Source organism: Mauremys reevesii, linkage group 15, assembly GCF_016161935.1.
Source record: "Mauremys reevesii isolate NIE-2019 linkage group 15, ASM1616193v1, whole genome shotgun sequence".
Taxonomy (NCBI): domain Eukaryota; kingdom Metazoa; phylum Chordata; order Testudines; family Geoemydidae; genus Mauremys; species Mauremys reevesii.
Window position 1 is genome coordinate 2,489,634 of NC_052637.1, and position 16,557 is coordinate 2,506,190.

Here is a 16,557-nt window from a genome sequence, read left to right on the forward strand (position 1 = left end):
TGATGACAAACAAGGTCTGACCTCCGTATGAAACCTTTCCCACAGTCCAAGCACTTATGGGGTCTCTCTCCTGTGTGGACTGACTGATGATAAACAAGGTCTGACCTTCTTAGGAAACTTTTCCCACAGTCCAAGCACTTGTGGGGTTTCTCTCCTGTGTGGACTGACTGATGACAAACAAGGTCTGACCTTCGTAAGAAACTTTCCCCACAGTCCAAGCACTTGTGAGGTCTCTCTCCTGTGTGGATTGCCTGATGTTGAACAAGCTGTGACCTCCCTATGAAACTTTTCCCACAGTCCAAGCACATATGGAGTCCCACTCCTGTGTGGATTGCCTGATGATAAACGAATTCTGACCTTCGTATGAAACTTTTCCCACAGTCCAAGCACTTATGGGGTCTCGCTCCTGTGTGGACTGACTGATGACAAACAAGGTCTGACCTTCTTAGGAAACTTTTCCCACAGTCCAAGCACTTATGGGGTCTCTCTCCTGTGTGGATTGCCTGATGTCGAACAAGGTTTGACCTTCTTCTGAAACTTTTCTCACAGTCCACGCACTTGTGGGGTCTCTCTCCTGTGTGGACTGACTGATGACAAACAAGGACTGACCTTCGTATGAAACTTTCCCCACAGTCCAAGCACTTGTGGGGTCTCTCTCCTGTGTGGACTGCCTGATGATAAACAAGGTCTGACCTCTGTATGAAACTTTTCCCACAGTCCAAGCACTTGTGGGGTCTCTCTCCTGTGTGGATTGCCTGATGTTTAACAAGGTGAGACCTTTGCTTGAAATTTTTCCCACAGTCCAAGCACTTATGTGGCCTTTCTCCTGTGTGGGTTTGCTGATGATTAACAAGTGCCGACCTACATGTGAAACTTTTCGCACAGTGTAAGCACTTATGAGATCTCTCTTCTGTGTGGACTGCCTGATGTTTAACGAGGTCTGACCTAGGTATGAAACTTTTCCCACAGTCTAAGCACTTGTGGGGTCTATCTCCTGTGTGAATTGCCTGATGTTGAACAAGGTGTGACCTGTGTTTGAATCTTTTCCCACAGTCCAAGCACTTGTGGGGTTTATCTCCTGTGTGAATTGACTGATGTTGAACAAGGTGTGACCTCTGTTTGAATCTTTTCCCACAGTCCAAGCACTTGTGGGGTCTCGCTCCAGTGTGGATTGCCAGATGTTGAACAAGGTATGACCTCTGTATGAAACTTTTCCCACAGTCCAAGCACTTGTGGGGTCTCGCTCCTGTGTGGATTGCCTGATGTTGAACAAGGTTTGACCTTCTTATGAAACTCTTCCCACAGTCCAAGCACTTGTGGGGTCTCTCTCCTGTGTGGATTGCCTGATGTTTAACAAGGTGTGACCTTTGCATGAAACTTTTCCCACACTCAAAGCACTTATGGGGTCTCTCTCCTGTATGGCTTTTGTTAAGTGACTTTTGTGCTGACTTTGGACTGAAATATTTCCCTTCAGCTCCTCCCACAAAGGTCTCCTGTGGTTGCACTTCTCCAGGAACTTCCTGATGATTCTCCTCCTCCTCATTCTCATTCCCTCGCTCAGCACCTGCTGGGAGAGAGACAATCCACACAGGAGTCATTGTGCTTGGAAGAAAGAGGAATAGCATCGAGGGAAAACCCAACAGAGAGACTGAGCAATTGGATTCTGCCTCCACATCCCACCCAAACACTCAAAGTGAAGGAGAAATGGGAAGGAAACTGCTGCAGCTAAGAGGATGGGTGGAAAGGCTTGAGCGATATTTGCTGACTACAGCCCTGTCCTGGCTGAAATGAGGAAGAACTGAGGGTACTTACTCACACCATATTTGGGGATTCTCAACTTTTTCCTTCACTCCCTAGATGGTTTCTGTGTCAGTCCTCACCTGTATGGGTGCATCTCGGAAGCCTTCTTTCCTCACAGGCCTGGAGATCGGGCACCCACGGCTCTTCCCCTTGCTCCAGGCGGGCGATAAGCTCAGGTTTGGCAAGGGGAAATCCTGTGCAGGGGGTGAAATCAGACCAGATCAGGGTGCATGGAGCACTGGCGGAGTATTTGTCAGAAAGGACATTCCGTGAGCGGAATCTGTCCCTGTGCTCTGCTGGAGCAACGTGGAATCCAAGAGGACGGAAATATGGTCACTGAGCCCCCTTGGGGAGGAAGTTGTCTGGGGAGGTGAGTTGAATTATTACTACACCCTCACTAGGCGTTCCCAGGATCTCTGCACTCTGGGGGCCTTGCTGACTCACACACAGCTCTGCACTTAAACCCCTGCCTCTTTCTAAACCTGCAGAGCCCAGAGCCCTCCCCTGGTCTGGAGCTAGTCCCAACGAGGGAGGTGAACAGGGATTGTGTGTGCAGCCAAGAAACAACACAGACAGGACAATGCTGGATTTATGCCCCATGGAAAGGTGGCATGGGGGGATGGTTTGGTTGTCCACTGGGTTTTGACACCCATGTTCCACTGGAGAGGGCACAGAGATGCAATTCTCTCACATGGCAGCTGTGCATTATGGAACCCATTCGCCTCTAATGTAACTGACTGAGGAAGAACCTGAACACATTCAGATACGTAGGTCCCATGGCTTCTAATAACAGAGTGGACGGGAAGCCCTTACCCAGCGAGGTCACCATCTCATAGGTTTCCTGCATGACATCCCTGTAAAGGGATCTCTGAGCAGGGTCCAGCAGAGCTCCCTGCCCCTGGGTGAAATACACAGCCACCTCCTCGAAGGTCACCAGCATCTGAAACAACAAGAGTCCCTCCCTCAGCACCTGCTGCCCCAGCCACAATCCCACTAGTCACGGGAAGGGGAAAAAAATGTGAAGCTCTGGGAGGGCCAGACTGGCAGAATCCCACCACCACCCAGCTCAGAGGCTTCAGGGTGGGAAGAAGGTGAGCGCTCCCTGCCCCCCACATCAGACGGAGCAGGGCCGGGATTTCTTATTTCCCACATGCCTGCCAGCCACAGACTGACATGGGAAGCAGAGCTCTGAGCCGGGGACAGGCACAGGAATCCCAACAGCTTCCCTTCGTATTTCACAGCAGTCTGAGGCCAGTGGGTCCAGACTCCAGCACTGGGAGTCTGGAAAATGTTCCCAGGCCTGCCTACGGGGTTGTATCCTGTTTGAGAAATGGGGGAATGTCCCCTCTCTCCTCCCCTGCCTCCAATGGGCCTACTCAGAAAATCAGCAGGTTTCTCACACCCTGTCTCCTCTCTGCCTCTCCCTCACCCCGCCCAGTAGCTCCCTGAAAATCTCCTACCTGAGCTGGCTCCATCACAGCCATTTCCCTTCCCAGTCTCCTGGAAGACGGGACCATCTGGAGCGAAATGTAGACGTGATTCCTCAGTCTGTCGGGGCGAGAGGAGCAATGGGGGAGGTTACAGAAGGGGCTTCAGTCCATGTCACCCGCAGATTCCCATGGAAGAAACAGAGTCTTCACTCTTGTGTTTGTTAGCAGCAAGTCAGAGGCAGTTTATTTCAAGCAACTGCAGGGGGAGCCTACGGAGAAGGGGGGGTTCCCTTTCTTAGGCAGGTCTCCAAAGTACAACAGTTTAAAGCACATATTTATAGGTTCCCCTCACATATATCAACGGATACAGCTGAATCTTGTTATACATTTTCCTTCCCATTCTTATCTGAAAGCAAGGTTAGAAAACAGCTTCCCATGTCGTTTCCCCATCCGCTTCGCACAATCCCCGCTTCTACAAATCTCGTGACGTTAGGGTTAGGGTTAGCCTTGTTGTGGAAAAACGACCACGCGTTGTGTTTGGATCAGAACAGCCTGAGGCCTTTGATTGATTACCAGCGCACAGGGGCGGACCGCTATTGTTATTTCCTTACTAGAAATGTTGCAAAATCAATATAAATTAGAACAGACTTAAATTCTTCCCATGTTAGGCCTCTCCTGGTATTTACTGTCTGTCCTTTTGCGGTTAAACGGTGACCGTGAAGGATATGGCACAATTGTTTTTGGCTAGGGGACTGTTGGGTACTTTCCACTGCCTCCTCTGTGCCCTCATTTCAGCGAGCTGACCTTGGCAGCTCGACATGAGGCTTGGGCCTATAAGGTTTGGATGCCACTGGATTTTCCCTTACAAGGGGTCTGGGGTGCAGACTGCGGTGGGGAGAGGACACCCCCCAGCCCTCTCTCACCGCAGCAGCTCGGGGCCGCGTGAGAGGCACATCTCCCCAGCCACGGCAGCTGCTGTGGTCCTGAGCCGGGCTGAGGGAGGGGTTCCTCTCCCCAGCAGCTCTGGTGGACCTGGGTAGAGCCTGGGGAGGGGATTTTTTCCTTTCTGACTCCTTCTGCCCCTTGTACACAGAAACAAGCAGGATCTTAGATCTGACCAAACTCAGGCCCTTGTCTTAAGTTTAAGGCCGGCTAAATTTTCCCTCACAGCCGGTCTTCTGCTCTGTCTCTTAAAAACACTAAGGTGGCTGCTGCAAATCCCCTTTTCCCACTTCCATATTCCCCCGAGGCTCTTCAGACCCTTCCCGTAATAGCAACTCTGAGCCAAATGCTAGAAAAAGAAAAGGAAAAAAAGGGGCTACTTTGGGGGATTTCCCCACACTGCCCTGTAAACTCCTCTCCCTGAGGAACAGCCGGAGCCCTCTGGTGGCATCACCTGAAGAACGAGCTGCCCTGGACTCCCGCAGCAGCCCCCAGGGACAGGCAGACAAAGGCTGATTCCATTGGCCCATCCACTCTCCCTACCGGCCAGAATCAGCAGCGACTCCGGTGTGGTTGAGATCTGAATCCTGCAGGAAAATCAGACCAGGGACCCGGGCAGACCCCAAAACTCATGAGACACAGACCCCACCAGCACGGGGGTGTCTGACAATACATAGGGTGACCAGATGTCCCGATTTTATAGGGATAGTCCCGATTTTTGGGTCTTTTTCATACATAGGCTCCTATCACCCCCCCACCTCCTGTCCTAATTTTTCACACTTGCTGTCCGGTCACCCTAGACAATAACACACTGGGACCTCCCCATCCCAGCCTGCCCCCCGCAGCCCCCGCACCCGCCTCCTGCCCCCACCCCGCTCCCCCGCCTGCCCTCACCCCCGGCACCTCTTTAGCCTCCGCCCCCTGCAGCCCGGGGGTGCCGGGTCTCTCTCACCTTCCCTCCGAGCGGGGCCCCCGGGGCAGGGGCCGGGCCGGGCTGGGGGCTCTGCCCTGGGAGAGGCTCCTGCGGGGGAGCAGCGGGAAGGGCCCTGCTGGAGATTCCCCTCTCCCGGCTGCAGCCAGGGCTCCGGGCTCCCAGCACCAGCCGCCCCCCGGGGCTCGGGGATCTCGCCAGGAGCCTGGGAGCCAGAGTCACCGCAGCGGCTGCGAGTCACTTCCTGCTGCCGGGCCGGAGCCCAGCGCTCGCTGCTCCTGGGTCCTAGCGCTGAAGGGATCGCGCTGCAGCATCTCTGGGTCCGGCTCCTGTTCCGCTCCCAGGCGCTAAGGTCAGAAGGGCCCATCACGAGCCTCTGGCCCAGGGGGTCTCATGACCAAATTTGGTGGCCTCAGAGTGTGGCCAGGAACTCTCGCTGGTGGCCGCTCTGACACTTTCCCCTATAATCCTAACTAACTTGAGGAGAAACCAATAAATATGCACAGAGGTAAGAGGGGGGAACGTTCCTGCCTCTCTCTTTGCGGGGAAGAGGCAGTGGAGGGGGGCAGCCCAGCAGGTCACACACAGCTTGTAGTGCAGCCGCATTGCTGGGAGAGAGCTACTGCTGGTCGTCCAGGGAATTATCTCAGTCCATCAGCAGGGCACCCTCCTCTGGTGGTGTCTCACGCTCTGTCACTGCTTCGCTGGCTCCATGTCTTCAGAAGCCAGAGCCGCATCTCTCCTGGACCAGTGTCCTCTTCGGGGTACAGCCCTCTGGCTGAGCCCCAAACTCCGTTCCCCCCCTTTCTGCGGTGTAAAGGTTTGCTTTAGTGGGACACTACTAAGAGTATCCGATTCAGGATGAACTGCTGAGACCAAGGGCAGGCACAGCCCATGATAGGTAGTCCTTCACTCACAAGGTACAGCAAAAAGCGAACTTCTTTGTCATCACTCTGGCTAACAAAGTCAGAGAAGCAATTCCCTCGGATACTCCAGTCCCCTTGTATCACCACTAGAAGCATTGCTTAGAGGGATGAGTGGTCATTAAAATCAGTGTCCCCAGTTAAAGGTTCTCCTGATCCCAAAGGATCAGCTGCACGCACATGTCAATATACAAATCAGATCTTACCCAGAAATCATGCTGTTGCCAATTCTTTAGTATCTAACATTTAAAAGTTTATTAATAAAAAGAAAGGTGAGTTAAAATTGGTCCAAGGAATCAAATACATACAATAATCACAAAGCTCTTGATTCGGCAGCGATGGAATAAACTGCAAGCTTATATCAAGTTTCTGGGTACTCCCAAATCATTAGAAGGACCTCCGTTCCCCGGTTGGAACGCTCCCCTTCGTATAAATGCATAGTCCAAGGGTTTGAGCAGCAGAGAAGCTGGAGCAGGAAAGAGGTAAGATGGAGATGTTTCCAGGGTCTTTTATATCTTGCATCATGTGCAGGGAATCCCATTGAAAAGAACAGTAACAATGTCTAGTCACATGAGCCATCACATGGGCAAATCACCCATCCACGCATGACTTTATAGGCAGAAGCCATGGCCCACATGCTAGTTTGAATGTTCCCAGGAAGGCTCATCACATGTGTACTGGCATCTCCCAAGGTCCATTGTCAGTCAGGTACTTCTTGATGGGCCACGCAATTTGAATTGTTCCTTCGCAATACGCTGGCCAAATGCTTCACTGGGGCTACTGAGACTCAAACTCATGGAAGTACAAGTATGTAGCCAATACTCATAATTTCAAACACATCAATAACATATGCATGCAAATAGAACAATCATACCCAGCTATTGCAATCCTTTCCATAGGCACCTCTCTTGACCACCTTTGCACAAGATTTCTTGCAAACGTAGAACAGTGGTTGCAACAATGATCCATATGATATTTTAATCAGGTCACATCATACAGGAGAACCAGCAGCCCTTGCTCCCAGCCTGTCGCCGTGGCGCCAAACTGCAGCCCCTAGTACAGCCCTTCCCTCAGGGGCAAACTGCGGTTCTTCGATGGGTCACTCTCTTTGGCAGCAAGTGGGACAGACCCGCTTGCTTCTCTGGGCCCCTCCCCCAGGACCCTCTAGCAGCAGCATTAAATGCCTCCCCTCCAAGTGCTGCTGCTTACCTCTTTATCCCTGGCCACTTCCCTGTAGCCCCAGCCCCTTCCCTGCCTCCTATCGGGGCTTCTGTCTGGCAGCCAGTCAGGCTGCAGCTCCGCTTACTCGCCTGACCCCACCCTTCTGTTCCTGACACTTCTCTTTATAGACAGCTAGTCCTCTTCCATCAGGCTGGAGAAAGAGACTGTTCTCTGCTCTGCAGAACAGTCCTTTTTATATGGCCCTCGCTGGCTGCTCCATCAAGCCTCCTTTCCATTGGCTCTGTCCGCAAGTCCTCCTCTCATTGGCTGGGCTTTGCACAGCCTCCCCAAGGGCTGCTTTAACCCCTCTTCTCCCAGAGTGGGAAACTGCACTACACCTAGGGTGACCAGACAGCAAATGTGAAAAATTGGGATGGGGGAGTGGGGGTAATAGGAGCCTATATAAGAAAGAGACCCAAAAATCAGGACTGTCCCTATAAAAATCAGGACTTCTGGTCACCTTAACTACACCTCACCTTGTGAATACCCCTGCCGCATCCCCTCCAGCACCCACTCTACCCCCTCCAGCTCCCACCTTCATCAGTGTCTCTTTTTGGGCACCTGGGATATGGTCACCCTAGCAACAAACATACACTAAAAACTCACCATTCTACATGCACTGGTGTTACACGCATTTCAATGGCAGATCATGACTTTTCCAATGATCCCTCACCAGGCCTACATTGTACACGATATATCAGAACCATACATAAGTGGTGAGCATGGGGGGCAAAGAGAGTCTCTGTCATCCCAACACAGGACACTGAGGTAGATGGGGAAGGGGTGACCGGGGGGACTGTCGGGTTCCTCATCTCCCTTTGGCCTCAGTGATGGGGGTCGGCCTGGCTTCAAGGCTGCCCAGGTCTGTTGACATCCCCGGCTCCCTTCTTGCCTCAGCCCAAGTTTGGCATCTCAAGAATAGGGAGACGCTACTGCCTCCCCTATCATTGTCCGGGGTATCGTTCATGGACCTTTAGAGTTCAGGGGCAGCTTCACACGACACAGCCAGTCCAAGTTGAGTCCCTCCCTCTCTGGTACCAGTGCAGCGAGTTCACAGTTCTCAGCCTTGGCTGTCAGGCTCGGAGGAGCAAACCCAGCAGTTTCCCAGCTCTGTTCCCCCAACTTCTCCCCCTCCCAACGGTATCTCACATCTCTGCAGGGATCAGACAGTGTCATGGAAATTACCCAGGCCTTACATTTGGAACAGACAGCCTGAGGCTTCTTTATTGTAACACAAGCATGCAGGGAGAGACAGCTGCACCCAGCCGCTCTGCAAAGATGAAAACAATAAGAGCTTACATAGATTTTTAACAATATACAGATAAGGAAATATTAATGAGGAAATGTGCTTATTAGGAACACAGCAAAACCAAGTTGTCCCGTTTGAAAGAGTTGTTCTTTTGCGGTTAACGGCTTTCTTAAGATTACCTGTTGGAATTGTGTTTCTCGGAGCTCCCTCATTCCCCCTCTTTATCATGTACACAGTTAACTTGACAAAAGTTTAGGCTCACTTAACATTGCTTTCACAGGCAGTAACTTCCATTTCAGTCTCTGCCTCTCGCATTCTGAATCTAGGGGCTGGTCTACACTGGGGGAGGGGGTATCGATCTAAGATACCCAACTTCAGCTACATGAATAGCATAGCTGAAGTCAAAGTATCCTAGATCGATTTATCTCAGGTCTTCACGGTGCAGGATCGACGTCCGCGGCTCCCCGTGTCGACTCCGCTACCTCCACTCGCTCCAGTGGAGTTCCGGAGTTGACAGGAGCGCGTTCGGGGATCGATATATCGCGGCTAGATGAGACGCGATATATCGATCCCCGAAAAATCGATTGCTACCTGCGGATATGGCGGGTAGTCTGGACGTACCCTAGCTCTCACCATCAGTGTTCATGCTGAGAGACACTGATCACTGGAGGGATAGCTCAGTGGTTTGAGCATTGGCCTGCTAACCCAGGGTTGAGGGGGCCACTTAGGGATCTGGGGCAAAAATTGGTCCTGCTAGTGAAGGCAGGGGGCTGGACTCGATGACCTTTCAAGGTTCCTTCCAGTTTTAGGAGATTGGTATATCTCCAATTATTATTATTATTACTGTCATTGTTCAAACCGCACACACAAAAATCTCACGACAAAGGGTTACACAAACATTAAAATAAAATAATATCTAAAAAAGGATGATTCGTGCAAATGACCATTTGTCTCTTGAAATCTGCAGGAAATCTGAGCTACAACCTATCCAACTAAACTAATATCAAATACGTGACCTCACGGCCTTCACGAAGAGAGAAAAACCCACAGGCCAGGGTGGACTATAAAATGATTTCACATTCATAAAGTAAAATCTCAGAGACTCTTAAGAAATTTACCCATTTTCTTCTGAAGTGGCTAAACCAGCTTCACTTCTCACCTCCTTATTCGGCTGTATGAGTTACAAAAGTTTTAGCATCATCATCATAAAAGAAAGAGAATGAAAGACAATACAACCTTCCCATCTATAAATGATCTGGACTAAACCTAGAAAAAGCCAGGAAGCAATTTTACCAATAGATGGAAACAGGGCTATAAAATCTGAAGGTCAAACTGTGCTTTGAAGTTCATTGAGATTTCCCTGCCCACTCCCAACTCTGTGACACTTCCTTCTCCAGCACTCAGGCGTCTGACCTAAGACCATAGACATCAAAGCTGTGACTCCTAAGCCTGGAGAGCCAGGGATAGGGTGGTAAGTGACACCTTGGGAGATGGAGGGATAGAACGGAGACAGGTTAAACTTTCCATGGCTGGAACAGAGCCTGCTGTGTTGAGAGTGGAGCGTGACAGTGACAGGGGAAGGGGGTTTCAGAGGGGGAGCCGTATTAGTCTGTATTCGCAAAAAGAACGAGGACTCCTTGTGGCACCTTAGAGACTAACAAATTTATTTGGGCATTAGCTTTCGTGGGCAATGACGCACTTCATCAGATGCATGGAGTGGAGCATACAGTAGGAAGACACACACACACACACCATGAAAAGATGGAGGTTGCCATATCAACTCTGTGAGACTAATCAACTCAGGTGAGCTATTATGTTTTCCCCTACTGTTACTCACACCGTCTTGTCAATTGTTTGAAATGGGCCATCCTGATTATCACTACAAACGTTTTTTTCTCCTCCTAATAGCTCACCTTAATTGACTAGTCTCAGAGTTGGTGTGGCAACCCCCATCTTTTCATGTTCTCTGTATGTATATCTTCCTCCTGTATGTTCCACTCTGTGCATCTGAAGCGGGTTTTAGCTCACAAAAGCTTATGCCCAAATAAAGGTGTTCGTTTCTAAGGTGCCACAAGAACGCCTCATTGTTTTTTTAGGGGAAAGAGGGAATCTCTCACACTCATCCCGTTGCCCTGAAATAGCAGAGAAGCTAAAACACCCCATTTTACTGTCCCTGCTCCCCACTTTTTTAGCATCTAGTTAATTCTGGTGCATAAGGGATAAAATGTACAAACACTAAATGCTTTCCGGCACGGCCTGGTGTAATGCGAGACTATCTGGGAACGAGAAAGTCTATCCGCCAAGGGGGAACTCAGGAACTAGCAATCACTCTGCTAATGGGAGATTGGGGTGGGGGTGGGGGTCAGAAACTGTGTTCCCTGCAGGCTACGCAGCTGCACTGCAGGCTATCGAGGGCCGTGGAGGCAGGCAGGGAGGGGCCCCTCTGAAGGCTTAGCCCGGGTCCACTGGAGCTGCAGGGGAGAGGAACCCCTCCCTCAGCCCGGCCCAGGACCACAGGAGCTGCGATGGCTGGGGAGAGGTGCCTCTCACCCAGGGCCGGCTCCAGGCACCAGCCAAGCAAGCTCTTGCTTGGGGCGGCAGATTCTACGGGGCGGCAACGCCCAAGGCTAGGGCGGCACGTTGTTTCCTGCTCTGGCCTCCCTTTAGGGGGTGGCAGTGTGGAGGAGGGGAGCGCTCTGCAGCAAACTCGGCAGGGCAGCCCGCGTCCTTCCCTCCCCGCCGACCGGAGCAGCACAGAGCCCTCCCGGCAGGCGGCGTGGCGATCAGGGCCGCGGGGTGAGCGCCCCGCTGAAGCACTGGCCACCCCCTTCTCTCTCTGGCCCCCGCTCCCTCCCCATTAGACCAGGCGTGCACTGCAGCACAGGGAGTCCCCTGGCTCCGGCAGCCCTGGAGGGTTTTGTTTTTTCCCCTGCTTTGCAGGCCGCGCTGTTCCCCCCCCGCCCCACACCCCGCTTTGCCGCTCCAGCCGCTCCGCAGGTTAGTTTTTTTTCACCTGCTTTGCAGTTCTGGCCGTGCAGTGTTTTTTGGGGTTTTTTCCCCCCCCTGCATTGCCGTTTCAGCCGCGCCGTTTTTTTGTTCCTCCTACCCCGCTTTGCCGCTCTGGTCGCACTGTGGGTTTTTGTTTTTTTTCCCCTGCTTTGCCACTCCGGCGGGGGCCCCCCCTTTTTTTTTTGCTTGGGGAGGCAAAAAAGCCAGAGCCGGCCCTGCTCTCACCTGGCCCCGAGCTGCTGTGGTGAGAGTGGGCTGGGGAGAGTCCTGTCCCCATCGCAGCCTGCAACCCAATTCCCTCATTCCCAGCCCCACCTCACAGGCCTAGCCAGAGCCATCACCCCTCCACACCCAACCCTCTGCCCAGCCCTGAGCCCCCTCCCACTCTCCAAACCCCTTGGCCCCACCCCCACCACATGAATTATCTTCTGTGCGCCAATATGGAGATGATGTGTCACATCCTGGTGCATAGAACCAAATTCATTCCGCACATGGATGTAAAAGATGAGGGAGCACTGGTAAGAGCACATAAGATGCTCAGAGTGAGTTTACACTAGGAAATCTGGTGGAGGGTCACAGAGATCTGCTGGTTAATCCCCATCACACCTCCTAGTGGAGCCAGAACTTCAGAGGCTGATGCTGCGGAGGCAGAGGAGGGGTCTCCAGGCCTCCCACAAAAGGCCTTGTAGGAACCAGTCCCTCTCAGTGGTGCTGTCTGCATGCAGACGGGCTGGGGCAGAGGGGCTGAGTGAAGAGAGGCAGCACCTCTCTACCCCATCAGTGGACAAGGGAGAGGTTACTAGCACTTTATCTTGTCCTTTTTTCCTGCTGCCCCAAAAAAACAGCGGCACCAGAAGGAGAAACAGGCTGATCATCAATCATAAAGTCCTCGAGGTGGAGAGGCCTTTTTGCAGTGAGGAGCACGGGTCCAGGCAGTCAGTTCTTGGCATTTTACAGCGGTGTTGGTAGTCAGCAGGACTTGATAAGGCCCTTTCCAGCGTGGAGCCAGGGTGGTCTTTCGCTGATGGACCTTTATGTAGATCCAGTTTTCTGGTTTCAGCAAGTGGCAAGGTTGTTCATGTATAATCATTATTGTCGATTAAAAAAAAGGTAGAAAGTCTTGCTCCAACTGTTTATCTTTGGAGCCATACCCGGAGTAAGAGAGATTCCCTGCCGGGTGTGCAGTTCCTCTCTTGCAATTGCTTAAGAATAAACTGTCTCTGATTTGTTACAACCAACCTAAAAGTAAAAACTCTTTTTTCTTCCACAATTATTGATGCCGTGACTCGGATGGTAACGCTCAGCTGAGCCCGCAGCAGCTACTGCGGACTGTTCCACTTCGAACCCCAAGGCGCCAATCAAGAGGTAAGAGACCTTCTGAAATCTCTAATGGGGTATCGAAGGAGGACTGCCTGTGGAACCGTCTGTCCCTCTGGGGCTCATGCCATCTGAACTTATTGATTTTGTAACAAAATCAAATGCAGAGAGGTACTGAGGAACTGTTGCCGCTCTCAATAAGATTAGTTTGAAGTGATCAGGGCCAGCTCAAGCTTTTTTTGCCACCCCAAGCAAAAAGTGCCGCCCCAGGCACGTGCTTCCTCGTCTGGTGCCTGGAGCCGGCACTGGAAGTGGTACTGAGGATTTAGTTTTCCCTGACGTGTAACAAGGCCTGATTTGAGTCAATTACATGGAAGCTGCTTAACCCTTGTTAAGGGTTTGTCATGTGTCACAGAAGTTTAGATCCTGTGTGGATTCTCTCATGTTTAATGAGCTGTGATCTCTGTATGAAACTTTTCACACAGTCCAAGCACTTGTGAGGAGTCTCTCTCCTGTGTGGATTCTCCCATGTGGAACGAGGTCTGATCTCCATGTGAAACTTTTCCTACAGTTCAAGCACTTACAGAGTCACTCTCCTGTGTGGATTTTCTGGTGTTTAACCAGGACTGATCTCTGTCTGAATGTTTACCTACAGAGCAAGCACCTGTGGGGATCTCTCTCCTGTGTGGACTGCCTGATGTTGAACAAGGTGTGACCTCAGTTTGAAACTTTTCCCACAGTCCAAGCACTTGTGGAAGTCTCTCTCCTGTGTGGACTACTTTATGTCTAAGAAGGTCTGACCTCCGTATGAAACTTTTCCCACAGTCCAAGCACTTATGGGGTCTCTCTCCTGTGTGGACTGACTGATGACAAACAAGGTCTGACCTTCTTAGGAAACTTTTCCCACAGTCCAAGCACTTGTGGAAGTCTCTCTCCTGTGTGGACTACTTTATGTCTAAGAAGGTCTGACCTCCGTATGAAACTTTTCCCACAGTCCAAGCACTTATGGGGTCTCTCTCCTGTGTGGACTGACTGATGACAAACAAGGTCTGACCTTCTTAGGAAACTTTTCCCACAGTCCAAGCACTTGTGGGGTCTCTCTCCTGTGTGGATTGCCTGATGTCGAACAAGGTTTGACCTTTTTATGAAACTTTTCTCACAGTCCACACACTTGTGGGGTCTCTCTCCTGTGTGGACTGACTGATGACAAACAAGGTCTGACCTTCTTAGGAAACTTTTCCCACAGTCCAAGCATTTGTGGAGTCTCTCTCCTGTGTGGATTGCCTGATGATAAACAAATTCTGACCTCCGTATGAAACTTTTCCCGCAGTCCAAGCACTTATGGGGTCTCTCTCCTGTGTGGACTGACTGATGACAAACAAGGTCTGACCTTCTTAGGAAACTTTTCCCACAGTCCAAGCACTTGTGGGGTCTCTCTCCTGTGTGGATTGCCTGATGTCGAACAAGGTTTGACCTTCTTATGAAACTTTTCTCACAGTCCACACACTTGTGGGGTTTCTCTCCTGTGTGGACTGACTGATGACAAACAAGGTCTGCCCTTCGTATGAAACTTTTCCCACAGTCCAAGCACTTGTGGGGTTTCTCTCCTGTGTGGACTGACTGATGACAAACAAGGTCTGACCTTCGTATGAAACTTTTCCCACAGTCCAAGCACTTATGGGGTTTCTCTCCTGTGTGGATTGCCTGATGCTGAACAAGCTGTGACCTCCCTATGAAACTTTTCCCACAGTCCAAGCACTTATGGGGTCTCTCTCCTGTGTGGATTGCCTGATGTCGAACAAGGTTTGACCTCTGTATGAAACTTTTCCCACAGTCCAAGCACTTGTGGGGTCTCTCTCCTGTGTGGACTAACTGATGACAAACAAGGACTGACCTTCGTATGAAACTTTCCCCACAGTCCAAGCACTTGTGGGGTCTCTCTCCTGTGTGGACTGCCTGATGACAAACAAGGTCTGACCTCTGTATGAAACTTTTCCCACAGTCCAAGCACTTGTGGGGTCTCTCGCCTGTGTGGATTGCCTGATGTTTAACAAGGTGAGACCTTTGCTTGAAACTTTTACCACAGTCCAAGCACTTATGTGGCCTTTCTCCTGTGTGGGTTGGCTGATGATTAACAAGTTCCGACCTATATGTGAAACTTTTCCCACAGTCCAAGCACTTATGAGATCTCTCTTCTGTGTGGACTGCCTGATGTTTAACAAGGTCTGACCTAGGTATGAAACTTTCCCCACAGTCTAAGCACTTGTGGGGTCTATCTCCTGTGTGAATTGCCTGATGTTGAACAAGGTGTGACCTGTGTTTGAATCTTTTCCCACAGTCCAAGCACTTGTGGGGTCTATCTCCTGTGTGAATTGACTGATGTTGAACAAGGTGTGACCTCTGTTTGAATCTTTTCCCACAGTCCAAGCACTTGTGGGGTCTCGCTCCAGTGTGGATTGCCAGATGTTGAACAAGGTATGATCTCTGTATGAAACTTTTCCCACAGTCCAAGCACTTGTGGGGTCTCGCTCCTGTGTGGATTGCCTGATGTTGAACAAGGTTTGACCTTCTTATGAAACTCTTCCCACAGTCCAAGCACTTGTGGGGTCTCTCTCCTGTGTGGATTGCCTGATGTTTAACAAGGTGTGACCTTTGCGTGAAACTTTTCCCACACTCAAAGCACTTATGGGGTCTCTCTCCTGTATGGCTTTTGTTAAGTGACTTTTGTGCTGACTTTGGACTGAAACATTTCCCTTCAGCTCCTCCCACAAAGGTCGCCTGTGGTTGTACTTCTCCAGGAACTTCCTGATGATTCTCCTCCTCCTCATTCTCATTCCCTCGCTCAGCACCTGCTGGGAGAGAGACAATCCACACAGGAGTCATTGTGCTTGGAAGAAAGAGGAATAGCACCGAGGGAAAACCCAACAGAGAGACTGAGCAATTGGATTCTGCCTCCACATCCCACCCAAACACTCAAAGTGAAGGAGAAATGGGAAGGAAACTGCTGCAGCTAAGAGGATGGGTGGAAAGGCTTGAGCGATATTTGCTGACTACAGCCCTGTCCTGGCTGAAACGAGAAAGAACTGAGGGTACTTACTCACACCATATTTGGGGATTCTCAACTTTTTCCTTCACTCCCTAGATGGTTTTTGTGTCAGTCCTCACCTGTATGGGGGCATCTCGGAAGCCATCTTTCCTCGCAGGCCTGGAGATCGGGCACCCACGGCTCTTCCCCTTGCTCCAGGCGGGCGATAAGCTCAGGTTTGGGAAGGGGAAATCCTGTGCAGGGGGTGAAATCAGACCAGATCAGGGTGCATAGAGCACTGGTGGAGTATTTGTTACTAAGGACATTCCGTGAGTGGAACCTGTCCCAACGAGGGAGGTGAACAGGGATTGTGTGTGCAGCCAAGAAACAACACAGACAGGACAATGCTGGATTTATGCCCCTTTGAAAGGTGGCGTGGGGGGATGGTTTGGTTGTCCACTGGGTTTTGACACCCATGTTCCACTGGAGAGGGCACAGAGATGCAATTCTCTCACATGGCAGCTGTGCATTATGGAACCCATTCGCCTCTAATGTAACTGACTGAGGAAGAACCTGAACACATTCAGATACGTAGGTCCCACGGCTTCTAATGACAGAGTGGACGGGAAGCCCTTACCCAGCGAGGTCACCATCTCGTAGGTCTCCTGCATGACGTCCCTGTAGAGGGCTCTCTGAGCGGGGTCCAGCAG

General features: G+C 51.1%; 1 protein-coding gene across 1 annotated transcript; it reads right to left on the reverse strand.

Annotated features, from left to right (window-relative positions):
• Positions 1-392: 392 nt before the first annotated feature.
• Positions 393-16,533, reverse strand: LOC120382903 (zinc finger protein 470-like; the record flags this gene model as incomplete). Its single annotated transcript, XM_039500377.1, has 3 exons — positions 16,485-16,533; positions 1,881-1,994; positions 393-1,564 (listed from the first exon to the last, which is right to left on the reverse strand). Coding segments are annotated over exons 1-3 (1,320 nt in total), but the record flags the coding sequence as incomplete, so codon positions are not given.
• Between the last annotated feature and the right edge of the window lie 24 nt (positions 16,534-16,557).